The 14112-nt window shown below is 39.3% G+C and overlaps 1 protein-coding gene across 8 annotated transcripts in view; it reads left to right on the top strand.

Annotated features, from left to right (window-relative positions):
* Positions 1-14112, top strand: part of qser1 (glutamine and serine rich 1) — a 127144-nt gene that overhangs the window by 62208 nt on the left and 50824 nt on the right. For 4 of the 8 annotated variants that reach the window (XM_069902476.1, XM_069902486.1, XM_069902504.1 and 1 more), the window contains 2 exons: positions 5515-5618; positions 10144-10246. In XM_069902476.1, the coding sequence (XP_069758577.1) occupies positions 5523-5618; positions 10144-10246 (199 nt within the window). In that variant the 5' untranslated portion in view covers positions 5515-5522. The remainder of the gene's footprint in view (positions 1-5514; positions 5619-10143; positions 10247-14112) is intronic. The other 4 variants (XR_011346273.1, XM_069902511.1, XM_069902466.1 and 1 more) reach the window with 1 other exon arrangement.

Here is a 14112-nt window from a genome sequence, read left to right as displayed (position 1 = left end):
CACCCAGTGAAAAGGAAGAATATTTTCCATGATCATGGAGAAAGTTGGTCACTGTATTTTTTCACTTTGCATAATTCTCCGCCTTGTGGTTTTTCCACATACATCTCATGACTTTATGCTCAAACTGGGGACCTTTTTAAGAATCTTTTTCTTTCAGTTGTAGATCCTGTATGTGTTTTTATTTCTAACAAATAAAATTTTGATCATGCTTTGATTTTTGAGCCTGTGGAGAAAAAAATCACATTGAAACAGAAAGTGTGACCAGTGATAGTGACATCGTTTTCAAGTCAAGTTTATTTTCATCCGGACGAAACAGTGCTCTCCTGTCCTCGGTGCAAAAACATGCAGACATACAACCAGATATAACACACAGACAGACAAACAATACATCTGCAGGAGAAGTATTATATTGATTTTAAAAAAAGAAATAAAGATTGTTTTGTACAAATGAGAGTTTAAGATGGTTAGTATGAGCAGTTCCTTTGGTCGTTTAGCATTCTCACTGCCTGTGGGAAGAAGCTGTTCCTCATCCTGGTGGATCTGCCTCTGAGGCTCCTGTATCTTTTTCCCGATGGGAGCAACTGAAAGATGCTGTTGCAAGGTGGAAGAGTCCTCAGTAGCTCCTCTTTCACTGGCATCCTGTCCCAAGAATTAACTGGGATAAAGTCCAGTGGAAAAGGAGCACTGTCCAAAAGCCGGCATCAAATTACATCATTTCACACTAGGGATTATCCACCTCTACTCCTACTCGTATGCCCGGCATTTGCTGACGCCAGGGTGCTGATAAAAACCAGTGGAAAAGGGACAGCAGAAAGCCATCCGTTTCCAGTTGAAGGTAGAACACTCTGATCCCCGGGGGGTGAGTTGTGTTCGGTGGAAAAGCAATTAGTGTCCCAATTAAGGGGGGGCTCAGTAGAAACACTACAAAGGGGTTCCTATCCCGGGACACTGTACAGCCAGTTGACAGGGATGCCAGTGGAAAAGGGGCTAATGATATTGCATGCCCTCTTCAGACAACGATCCTGGTAGACTACCAATGGGGGTGTAGGGAGACTCCATTGATCGTCTCTGCCACTCTTATGGTCCTGTGGATTAACCTCCAATCCATTTCTCTGCAGCAAACGTACCACACTGTGATGCAGCTAGCTTGGACACTCTCAATAGAGCACCTATAGAAGGTTGACATAATAGTGGCCAGTATCCTTGCCTGCTTCAGTCTTCTCAGTGTAACTTCCTGACAAGTGAAGAGATGCTGTGTGTCCACAATAGGTCACTAGTTAAGTTACCTCCAAGGAACTTGGTGCACTTCACTCTCTCTACTGCAGAGTTGTTGATGTGTAGTGGAGGGGATCGTTCCTAAACCTCCTGAAGTCCACGACCATCTCCTTTTTGTCCACATTAACGCTCAGGTTGTTACTCTCACACCATTTCACAAAACTTTCCACCTCTTCTCTGTAGTGCGACTCGTTGTTGCTGATGAGGCCAACTGTGTGTCATCTGCAAATTTGATGACACTGTTGGAGCTGGATCTGGCAGGGCACTCATGGGTCAGTAGTGTGCTCAATGGACTGAGCACACTGATCACTTTTTAATGCAAACTATGCTTTTACAGTTAAATTTTGTAATGCTCCATGCAAGTTGCATAATCTGTGTGAAAAGATTATGTGCTCGCTTATTTTAACTATTCTCTATATTTAACTGTCATTAAGGTTGAATTTTTTTTTCAATGCAATCAGATGTATTTTAATGGTAAACAATGCAGAATTAAATGTTTTAACATACATTAGATAATTGGAAAGTGCATGCTCTGAGTTAAGATGTAATTGTATTACAGGCACTATTAATAATATCTTCAGTGCTGTCAAGCCACCTTTCTAAATTGTCATACCAAATGTTACTCTTTGTCATAGGTAGAAACCAGTGCCATATTTGTGCTGTTTTGATCAGTCACTCACTTAAATTTGAGGTCATTAAAATTTTTAGCTGTACTCTAAATCAGTGGTTCTCAACCTTTTTCTTTCCACTCACATACCACTTAAAAGTATTCCCTATGCCATAGGTGCTCTGTGATTAGTAAGGGGTTGCTTAAGGGGGTATGTGGGTGGAAAGAAAAAGTTTGAAACCACTATTTTAATCGTCCCTAATTGACTCGTTATGTGCACGGTTTCAGAACTCCAAAGGAAATAGGCCAATGACAATTTTTCTCAAGCAAGTATTTCAGTAACAATTGGGTCTAGAGCAGTGATTCTCAACTTTTCCTTCCCACCCACATCCCCCCTTAAGCATTCCCTTACTAATCACAGAGCACTGATTGCATAAGGATTACTTAAAGCTATATGTGAGTGGAAAGAAAAAGGTTGAGAACCACTAGTGAAGTCAGAATTAATATACTTCTGAAATCTCAATTTCTAGTCATCTTTTCATTGCCAACTAATAGGAAAGAAAATAAGAATGAAAGAGTGCAGATTAAATTTATAAGGATGTTGCTGGGACTTGAGGAGCTAAGTTGTAGGGAAATGTCGAAGGGGGTACGACTTAATTCCCTGGAGTTTCAAGAGAATGAGAGAGATTTGAGAGGTATACAAAATTATGAGGAGTATATATAGGGTAAATGCAAACAGGGGTTTTCTACTATAATTGGGTGAGGCAAGAACTAGAGAACGTGAATGTGGAATGAAAGATGAAGCCTTGATTCATTAAGGCAAGTTCTCTATTCCAGTCAGGATCCTGGTAAATCTCATCTGCGACCTCTCAAACTTCAACATCCTTCATGTAATTTCATTAATTTGTTATCTATCTACAGAAGTGAGTTAGGAATATAGCTGAACTTCACAAACTTAACATGGTGATCTTAATTACAAGTTGCTGCTGTTTGGATATTAGATTAAAGATTCAATCATTGACAATTAATCATTTCTTTATTTCCAAATTTCTAAGTTTGTATATGTATAACGTCAACAGATCTTTGTAAGACAGTGCCTCTAAGACCTGAAACTCGTCATCTCAAGCTTCAAACAACTACAAATAGAGCAGTGTTTAGTGGTTGCCAACAAATTAAAGGAAAAACTAATCTGATTGCTCTAAATATTTTCCCTTTGATTACACTTGAATTGAATGAAGTGTCAAACATCTGGGGTAAAAGCAGGAAACTTCATTTTAGAGCTATTTATGTTCTAGAAATGTATTAATTAAATTTTGTTTCTGATGCTTTACTTTTATCATGGGTGTGGAAATGTGAAGTTGATTTGAAATTGGCATTTCATGGATTTTCTGGGCAACAAGTTTAGTTTTGATCTCAGTCTGGCAAATCAGATGTGCTTAAACAGTGCCAGGCTGGGTGATGGTTCATCATTATTTGTTGAACTTGTTTTATTGATTAACTTGATTTTATATCACAGAAAATGAACCCCATTTAGAAATAATTCTCAAACGATTATTTTGAAAAGGGAGATCATTGCTTTGGTTTGCAGGAACAGGATTAAATTTGAAGATGACATATAACTTGAGGTATAGGTTCCCAAGAGGCTGTGAGGACACTTAGCAGAAGTGTTTAAAGTAGACAGAAACTGTTCCCATTGAAGAGGGAGTTAAGAAGTAGTTTAGATAGGTTGAAGATTAACAAAATTCTGAATAGATTTCAAGAGTGAGATGGCATCTCCCATAGACCTGTTGCTGCAGTAAGCAAATTGGAACTGATCCATGCCACCACTCTAGACAGGAGCTGATGTGCTTCAACACCAGCCTCTCCAAACACTTCATCACTGTGGAATTGAATGCTGCTTGGTCAGTGGATACTGTTCCAGAGATGAGTTTCAATTAACAGTCCACTTATAAACTCTGCAAATCCTAATGGATCCATCTTGCTTTCATGCTCACAAGACATGTTCAATTTTTTTTTTCATGATAAACCTATTCCATTCCTACCTCCAATTTTAGTTTTACTGCATAAGGCACTGACCCTGGGCTTGTAGAACTGATATGGAACATTGGAATCAATATAATTATTGGCTTGGATATCCATTTTATGTCCCTATTGCCCATTTGCATTTCAGAAAAAATAACCAAAATAGGACATATGCAGTTAAGGGGAGGGTATTGAGGTGTGCAGAGGAACAGAGGGACCTGGGGTTTATTGTACAGATTTCATTGAAGGTGGGTTCCCATGTAGACAGGATGGTTAAGAAGGCATATGGTATGCTGTTCTTCATAAATCATAGTATAGAGTATAGGAGCTGGGAAGTGATGCTGCAGCTGTTTAAGGCATTGGTGAAGCCATGTTTGGAGTATTGTGTTAGTTCTGGTCTCCAAATTATAGAAAGGATATAGATAAGGTGGAGAGGGTGCAGAGAAGATTTACAAGAATATTGCCTGGCTTACAGCATCTAGATTACGGAGAAAGATTAAGGAGACAGGGACTTTATTCATTGGAATGTAGATAGCTGAGAGGGGATTTGATAGAGGTATTTAAAATTATGAAGGGAATAGATAGAGTAGACGTAAATAGACTCTTTCCCCTGAGGGCAGGGGAGGTTGGAACAAGAGGGCATAAGTTAAGGGTAAAGGGGCAAAACTTTAGGTGAAATATTAAAGGATGCTTTTTCACTCAGAGAGTGGTGGCAGAATGGAATGATCTTCCAAAAGAGATAGTTGCGGCAGGGTCCCTTCTGTCATTTAAGAGAAGATTGGTTGTGTACATGGATGTGAGGGGTTGGAGGGTTATGGGCGGAGAGCAGGAGGGGGAAGCTAGTGGAGTTGTTCAAGTGAACCGGCGTGGACTTGAAGGGCTGACATGGCCTATTTCCACGCCGTAAACAGTTATATGGTTATAGTTATAAGATATAAACAACCAAGTGGAAAAGCAGATTGGTAACTGAATGGTTTGGATATTGAATGCATAGCCAGAGTAGTAAAAGAAGCAGATTAATTTCAGGGAGCTAGGTATCTGCAGGGAAAGAATTTTCAGGGTTTTGGGGATAGGGCAAGTTGAATCTTGTATGGAGCCACAATAGATTTAACAGGCCAAATGACCTCTGTGCTATAACAATTCTGTGAAATACTTTTAAATCACACAAGAAAAAGGAACAGAAGTTGGCCATTCAACCCATCGAGTCTGCTCCACAAATCCACCCTGAGCTAAACTGTTCTCATATCTAATTCCGTTCTGGCCTTTTCCCCATAATCCCTTGATACCTTGATTAATTAGATACCTATCAATCTCCCCTTTAAATTTCCCCAATGATCCAGCCTCTACAGCAGTATGTGGCAACAAATTCCACAAATCCATGACCCTCTGGCCAAAGAAATTTCCTCTCATCTCTGTTTTAAATGGATACCTTCTAATTCTAAGACTGTGCCCTCTTGTCCTGGATTCACCCAATATATAAACTGCAATGCAAATAATTTACACTTTAAACTCTTAATTGTTTTTATTTGTGCATTTCTTTCTCTGCCCTGTACCTGTTTAAAATTTGCTGGATGTGAATAACTAAAACTGTTAACTTTGTTTCTTCACAGCTTGAGCTATGGAGCATCACATCCAGAAACTGACCTCATTCATCGACCGGCTTATGCAACATCTCATCAGCTGCCTGGCTATACCACTACACATCATCCCACAGGTACAAAATGTTGGAAATATTCATTTGGACAGGCAGCATATGTGAAGAGAGAATAATGTTTCATGTCAATGAGCTTTTAACAGATCTGGGAATTCAAAGGTTTGGCCAAGAATTGAGTGTGTGTTGAAATTACCTATTTATCATAACCATAGTGTAGTAAAATATTTTTAATAGTAAATCTTTTTTTGTGTCTTTTTTGAATCAGCAGTTTGCAATTTTTCAGCAACAAATATATTGGAAGTTCAATTTATTTTCCTATTTGTGGCTCTGGATTGATTATTGGATATAATGTCGTTGGATATTTTAAAATAAGCCTAACACATTTAAAGTAAATTGATTATTTATCAGCTCCAGATAATTTTCAGTAGCATTTCCAAAGCCCACGAACACAATGGCAAGGGGAAATGTAGTAATGCTGCCACCTACAGGCATTGCTATGGGTCACACAGTCTTAATTTAGAAGTAGTGTTCTAAAAATTGGGAACTCCCTTGCTGATCCCAACTGTGAAGAAACCTTTACCACAAGGACCTCAAGGGTTGCTCATCACCACCTTCCCATAAGGGATAAACTTTAATCTTGCCAAGAGGGAAGAAGAATCATTATGATAAAGTGGATGCTACTGAACCTGTTGAGATTTTCCAGTGTTTTTCTGTTTTTGGTTCAGGCTTCAAGCATTTTTATGGTTTTCAATCTCACTTTATTATTTGATAAAGATTTTTAAAACAAGTGGGTATAGTTCTTAAAAATAGATATGGGGCAAGCTTTTGTTAACCAAACAGCTAAGTTTACTTTTCTTTTAATATCTTTCTCAAGGATTTGAATGTAGTCTTTGAGGTTCAAATGAGTGTGTAAAATCAATACACAGTTGAATAGGAAGAGTGAAAAAGTGCTAGAGAGGGTTTGAGAAACAGATGTTAAACTAAGGGTTGTATATATAGACTGTTCTTCTAGATTTCCACATTCACTCTATCTCTTCTGAAAGTTTTGATGAGACTCACCCCTCCTCCTTCTAAACTCCAATGATTAAGGCCATGGCCATCGAATGCTCTTCGTATGTTAATCCTCTCATCCAGGGATCATTTTTGTTAAACCCTCTCCATCACCACTGCATCCTTCCTTCAATTTGGGGCCCAAAACTGCTTGCTGTACTCTAAATGTGGTCTCACCAATACCTTGTAAAGCCTCTGTATTACATATTTTCCTTTATATTCTACAAATGATTTGCCTTCCTCACTGCTGGCTCAACCAGCAAGTTAACTTTTAGGGAACCCTACATTATGTTCCTAAGTCCCTTCTGAATTATCTCCCCATTTAGAAATTAGCCTTTATTCCTTCTATCAAAGACCATGCACTTCCCTACGCTGTATTCCATCAGTCAGTTCTTTGCTCTCAACTTATCCAAGTCCCTTGCTCCCTTCTTCCTCAACACTACACACGCTTCCACCTATATTCATATTGTTCACAAATCTGGCCACAAGGCCATTAATTCAATCATCTTAATCTTTTACCTACTGTAAGAAAAGTAGTGGATCCAGTACTGACCCTGTGGAATGCCACAAACAATTGGCAGCCAGCTAGAAAAGGCCTCCTTTATTTTTTCTCCTTGCCTTCTACCAGTTGGACAATCTTCTATATATGTGCTAATACTTTTCTCGTAATACAATGATCTCATGTCTTGTTTAGCAGCCTCATGTACAGCATCTTGTCAAAGGCCTTCTAAAAATCCAAGTAAACAACATCGACAGACTACCTGTCTGTCCTGCTTATTACTACCTTAAAGAACTCCCAACAGATTTGTGAGGCAAGATCTTCCCCCAAAGGAAACCACATTGACTTCAACCTTTTTAATCTTGTGCTTTCAAGTATTCCGAAACCACCTCCGTGGTACTGGACTCTAGAATCTTGTTAACTGGCTTATAATTTCCTGTCTTTTACCTCTCTTCCTTCTTAAATAGTGGAAGTGGATAGGTACATAGATGTAAGAGGACTGGAAGCTTATGGTATGGGAGCAGGTCAGTGGGTCTGTGGAGATGATGGTAGGCACAGATTAGAGGGACCGAATGTTGTAGCGTTCTAAGTAACATTTGTAATTTACCAGTCCTCTGGATATGTTTCTGACTCAAGGGATTCCTGAAATATCATTACTAATGAAGTCACAATCTCTTTCAGAACTCTGGTGTGTAGTCTGCCCAGTCCAGGTGATTATCCACCTTCAGCTTCCCAACCACATTCTCCTTAGTAATAATGACTGTTTTCACTTCTGCACCATAACTGTCTTGAAATTCTGGCACATCATTGGTGTCTTCCACAGTGAATACTGATGCAAAATACCTATTGAATTCATCTGCAATTTCCTTGTTCCCCAGTAATACTTCTCCATTGTCATTTTCCAGTGGTCCAATGTCCATTCTTGCTATATACCTGAAAAAAACCTTTGGTATCCTATTTTGTTATCAATTAGATTACTTTCATATTTTATTTTTTCTCCCTCAATGCTTTTTTTGTTGCCTTCTATTGGGTTTTTAAAGCTACCCAATCCTCCAACTTCCCTCCCTTTTGCCTTTATGTTGTCTTTCACTTCCCTTGCCAATCACATTTAACCCATCTTCCCTTTAGAAAGCTGCTTCTTTGGGATGAAACATGCATATTTTGAATTCCCAGCAACTTCTGTCATTGTTACTCTATTGCCTTCCTTGCTAATGTCCTCTTTTCATCAACTTTGGCCAGCTCCTCTCCCATCCCTGTGTAGTTACCTCCACTCAGCTGAAATATCTGATTTTTTTGCTTCTCCCTCCCAAAATACAGTGAATTATATCATATTGTGATCACTGCCTCCTCATGTCTGTTTTACCTTGACAATTGGATCTTTCCCCTCCCATTCTATATTTTTTACAAGTCAGATGAGATTCTCTGAATCCGGGCACCTTGAGGCAACAAACAGTCTTCAGGTCTCTTGATCAATGCCTCAGAGAATGGTGTCTTATTTCCCTGACTATACCATTCCCTGTTACCTCATGAATGGTTCCCTAAAATATGTGCCATAGTCAAGTGGCTCACCTTTCTAAACCCACCACTCTCACCTGCATAGGGATTAAGAATCTCTGACCTGTTGAATGAATTTGAGGGCTAAGACTCCCCCAGCACTACCTCTTAGATTGTAATATTGCATCTGTATGCTTTAGCAAAAAAGGCTCCTTTTATTTCCATGTAATAATTCATTAAAAATCTAACATATTTGATGTATTTTAACTTTAGCCTGCCGTAAGGCAGACAGAATTGCCATTAGTGTTACCCACCTCTCCTAACAGTACAAGAGAAAGAGAAGCAAATGAGAGTTCGTTCAGAGTCTTTGAGTCTCCATGGATTCACCTCTGCAGCCAGACATTCCTGTTCAATTCATTGGCAACTCTAGCTCTACATCCAAACCTCCAAAACTATCAGGAAGCATTCAGTACCCTCAGCGCTTTTGGAGCCCTTCTTTCCCTCAGCCCCCTCTTGAATCCCAACTCCAATACCTGGTTCTCATGAGCCAGTCCCAAGAAGCCCGTGCAGGTTCCCTGACCACAAGTCGCTTGCAGCCTGTGTGGGTCCCTCAACCACTGAACCCTTTGCTGGTCCTGTTCAGTCCTTCAGCTACTGAGCACCTTGCTGGTCTGCTGCCCTTGCCACCGTCCGGTAAGGTTGTCTTCTCTGCTTCCCCTTATAAAAGGGGGAGGAGTGGTGGGGGGTTCTGCCCGCTTCTAGTGCACTGTGCCAGTCTGCTTCTCCCCTGGAGTCTGCAACCCCTTGTGACCACTGCTGAACACTGGTGCCACCATGATTCCTAGACAGAATGTTAAATATTGCTGCTCAAATTTATGGGTGGCCTTGGTTTAATAACGTTTTGTTGAGTACCTTTGCTTTTCCTGCAGCAATTGGGGGGATTTCCCAGTGGCCAACCATTTCATTTCTGTGCCTCACTCACATGCTGACATGTCTGCACCTCCTACACTGCCAAACCAAGGCCACCTGCAAGTTGGAGGAACAACATCTAATATTCCATCTGGGCACTCTCCAACTGGATGGCATTAACATCGACTTCTCTAGTTTCTGTAAGGCCAGTCCCCTGTCTCCCTCTTTTCCCATCCCTTAGTCTGCTATCCTCCAGCTCACCACCCCTTCCCTCTCCATTCAGAGAGCTATCCCTTCCCCATCACTTCAGCTTTTTTCCTCGTGCTCTCCCATTACTTGTGACCCTGTGCTCCTCTCCCTGCTCTTACCCCTCTATTTTATTCAAGTGGCTGCCTGCTTTTTGCTCATTCCTTGATGAAGGGCTCAGGACTGAAGCATTAGTAATGCATCTTTGCTATATAAACAACACTCCATTACTTGCTGAGTTTCTCCAGCATTTTTGTGTAAAATAGGATGGCTTGGAATGTCACAGAATGGGAGACTATCCATGGCCCATTGAATTAGTGTTGGTTGTTTCTCCAGCTGTGTCTCATTTTGTTATCCCTTAATCTATTTCCTCTTTAATATTTTCAGATACTTATCCTTGAGCTATTTGGCGGAATGGTTGGCGTAGCGGTTAGCGCAACGCCTTTACAGCGCCAGCAATTGGGACCAGGGTTCGAGTCTCACACTGTCTGTAAGAAGTTTGTGCATTCCCCCCGTGTCTGCGTGAGTTTTCTCCAGGGGCTCTGGTTTCTTCCCACCATTCAAAATGTACCAGGGGTGTAGATTAATGGGGGGTAAATTGGGCGCCATGGACTCATGGGCTGAAATGGCCTGTTACCATGCTATATGTCTAAATTAAAATTAAAAGCTATTGCAGATTCTGCTTTCCCAAAATTGCTGGTAAAAGAGTCCACTGTAAAACAAATTCTTAAGCTCCTTTTGTTATTTTTTAAAGAAATGCAAGTTTCATTTTGCTTTTGTAGTGTGTTGTTCACCTCATCGTGTCCCACAGCCATTGAAGTTTTTTTTTGAAGTATGTTTATTATTTCCTGCTGTACAGATATTTGTGGAATTGCCAGACACAAGATTGAGATAGCTATCGTAACTTCCCTGCCCCCTTGGAAAGTAGTGTCATGGATACTTTCACTTCATTTTGCTTGTATACAAGGACTCTGGGTGATTTTTTTTCAATAATTTTGCATGCTGCTAATTTTTTTTTCATTTGGTGATCATAAATTTAAATTGTTAGCTACCTGATCACAAACACAGCCCCCTCAGTTTTGAAAATGAATTGGATCTCATTTATGCTAATGAGGAGTACCTCTATCTCCAATATTTCCTCAAAAATGCTCTTTCTCCTCCTTGCATTGCTTCTAATTTCTCGAAATTAAAAGTCATCCAGTACTTATTTGATCAGCGTGCTAACTAGATGTACCCCTGAAGATACTTGAAATCCTCTTCAAATATAGTTTTCTCCTATTTTGTATAAATGTTAATAGCTTCTGAGTCACTAAATTACATTTGTGAAGAGCAATGGTCCAAACTGTTTTTATATTTTGTTTTACATTTCTCAGTACTTGAAAAATACCCATGAACTGTTTCTGCCTTTAAAAAAAAAAGGTAATGTGGCCACATTGCTTTTTTTATATTTTTTTCATGGAATATGGAATATTAACAAGCCTTGCATTTATTGTACATCTGTATTGTCCCTTAAATTGAGTAGCTGGCTAGGCCTCTAGAAAGGGCATTTAACCCTTTGGACTCTGACCATTTTTAACCTTTCCTATTACATACTCCAGACTGGACTGGGTCCATCAGTAAACTACAGTACGGACACCAGTACAAACCAGCTGGTGGTTGGGTACAAAACCAGTCCCTGAAAATAGCATCACAGAGTATATGCACTTGTGGTAGTCCTGGAAAACTGGGACACAGAGTCCAAAGTGTTAAGAGTCGACAGCAATACCGTACATCTAGAGTCACCTATAGTATTACAGTACTTTCATGACTTGCCATTACTGATAGTGTTTTTAAATTTAAGATATGTCTTTGACTATCTGAATTTCAATTCTCCTATTTCTGTGATGTGATGTGATTTGGCTCTAGATCAGTAACTGTACCACTATGTTGCCATACCTCTGTAATGCATACTGTAATTTCATCAGCTGTAATTCTATGCAATACCTTACCAAAGGTTTTCTTAAAGTCCAGTTTTTATGCCCATTACATTTTGTAAATGAACTTTTAGAAATGCTCTATCATTGCTTTATAAAAGTTCTTTTAGAGTGGAAACCCCAGCTAAACTTCTGAAACAGCAGAAACATATCAGATGCTATTTTTGAGTTGCTCTTGACAACAAAAATGATGTTCATCTCATGAGTAAATACAGAAAAATGTAGAATGAAAATATTGCTTTGGCTAGTCTGAAATATGCAGTAACCCTGGAAGTCCTCAGGATCCCGGAACATTTTATGAATATTTTCTTTTGCATGTTCTTTGCACTTACAATTATATTTCAATGAATTGCATGGAGATTGTTATCAATATTATAAACCTTAACTAAGCTCTGTTCAGAAATTGTTCTTCCTCACATCTATACAGACTGACCTGGTGACCTAGTGCATATATGAATGCTCACCAAATATTATCTGTTCAAAGAAAATGCATGCAGGGAAGAACAAATAAGTAGACAGTAGAAAAAATATGAAGTGAAGAAAAGAAAGGCAGTAAAGCAGGCAAACATTGCGAGGACCAAAGGTGGATTTGATAAGAAAGGCACACAATAACAGAAAGAATTATAACGAAAAATGGATGGTTTAGATCAGTGGTTCCAAAACTTTGCAGGCTTCAGCCTAGTGCACACGCACGCACGCGCGCCCACGCACACACACACCCACGCACACACATCTCTCTTGGTCCTAGGTCTACTGCAAATTTAAAACAACTAATCTAACACTATCGTTTACTGTACTGCAGTTATATTTTATTCTGCAACAAAAAATGTTCTTTGTAAAAATCGTGCCAATCGCAACAAAATGCAGCATTTAAAAACATGGGAAATATAAGGGCAATTCAATTATCAGGAAAAAGTACATGTCACAATAATGCAGGTACGAAGGTGAAAGTAAAAAATCAAATACTGAAGAACTACGTAACATTAGAAGTTACAGTTAAATGTAAATACATAACGAAAACTACAACATGTAGCCAATAACACAACATAACCTATATAGGTATGAAATATATTAACACTGCTTGATGTTACATAAATATAAATAAATAAATGTATTGTGCGCCACTACAGAGGAGAATGACAAAACTAAGCATTTCTAGCAAAATGCATAAGGAAATATTGTGGGGTCCCCCAGTCATATTATTAGAATTTAAATGTAGATTACAAGACTGAAGATAACCTGCAATGCTTACAAACCTAGGCCTTGGCCTATGCAGACGTGAAAATGCGATGATCACCAGTCCCCACGGCATCTGCTGTTTGATCTGGCCTGTGGCACATGTCCTGTCTAGACCATGTAACCAAGATACAAACAAACATTCAGACTGCCCATATTTTTCTCACTGCCCCCTTGGATCTTTCCACTGACCACTTCAAGAATGACTTGTTAAGATAAACAAGAATTGCCACTATTGCAATAGTATTTAGCAAAAATGGTGCCTGGTCAATGAGGTCACATTTTGTGAGTGATTGGAAAAATATAATTGATATAATTTTTAATAAAGACAATAGGAGGGAAACAAAATATGTTCGACCCAAGTGACTGAGAAGTTTAGTTATTTTTGGCTTTGAAGCATCTGGGCTTCAGTTGTGCTTGGAAAGGTTCAATGTTTAAAGTATTGATATACTGTATATTTTGGCATATAAGTTGAGTTTTGAAACCCTCAAAAAATGGCGGTCAACTTATACGCCGGATATACTTTTGAAACCTTAAATTCAGCTAAAAAAAAAATCACCTGATGCCAATTCAGCATACAAGTCAATTCTTGAAAACCAATTCAGTGTATAGGTCGAGCATTGAAAAAAAACCCAACTACAGCAAATTTTCAATGAAAATTTTATTGAACAAAAACACATTTAGAACCATTCAATATCACTGAGGCAAAGATCATGGTAAGCATATCCATACTCCCACTGTTTCATGCAGGTCCCAGTCTGTATGTGATGAGGCGTCTTCAGCTTCATCGTCAGTGTCCCACAATAAAATATCTTCCATGCCATCAATTGCACAAGAGATACCGCACTTTTTAAATGATTTTATTACAGTCTCTGCTTTCACGTTGTCCCATGCTTTGAGCACGAAGTCACACAGCATATCAAGTGATGCAGCACACATTGCCCCACCTTTTTGTAAACTACTCTTCTGCATTCGCCTTCCATGTATTCCATTCCTCATGCACATGCTCTTTGAATGACTTGTTCAAGCAGACATCGAGAGGTTGCAATAGAGACGTCAAACCACCTGGGATAACCCAACGGAGATAGATCAATGAAAGCTTCAAGGAATTCTACGAGCAATTATATCAAACTGAGAACGAAGGGAA

The sequence above is a fragment of the Narcine bancroftii genome, chromosome 1 (assembly GCF_036971445.1).
Source record: "Narcine bancroftii isolate sNarBan1 chromosome 1, sNarBan1.hap1, whole genome shotgun sequence".
NCBI lineage: Eukaryota > Metazoa > Chordata > Chondrichthyes > Torpediniformes > Narcinidae > Narcine > Narcine bancroftii.
The sequence above is the reverse complement of the archived record's forward strand: the minus strand, read 5'-3'. Positions and strand labels throughout refer to the sequence as shown.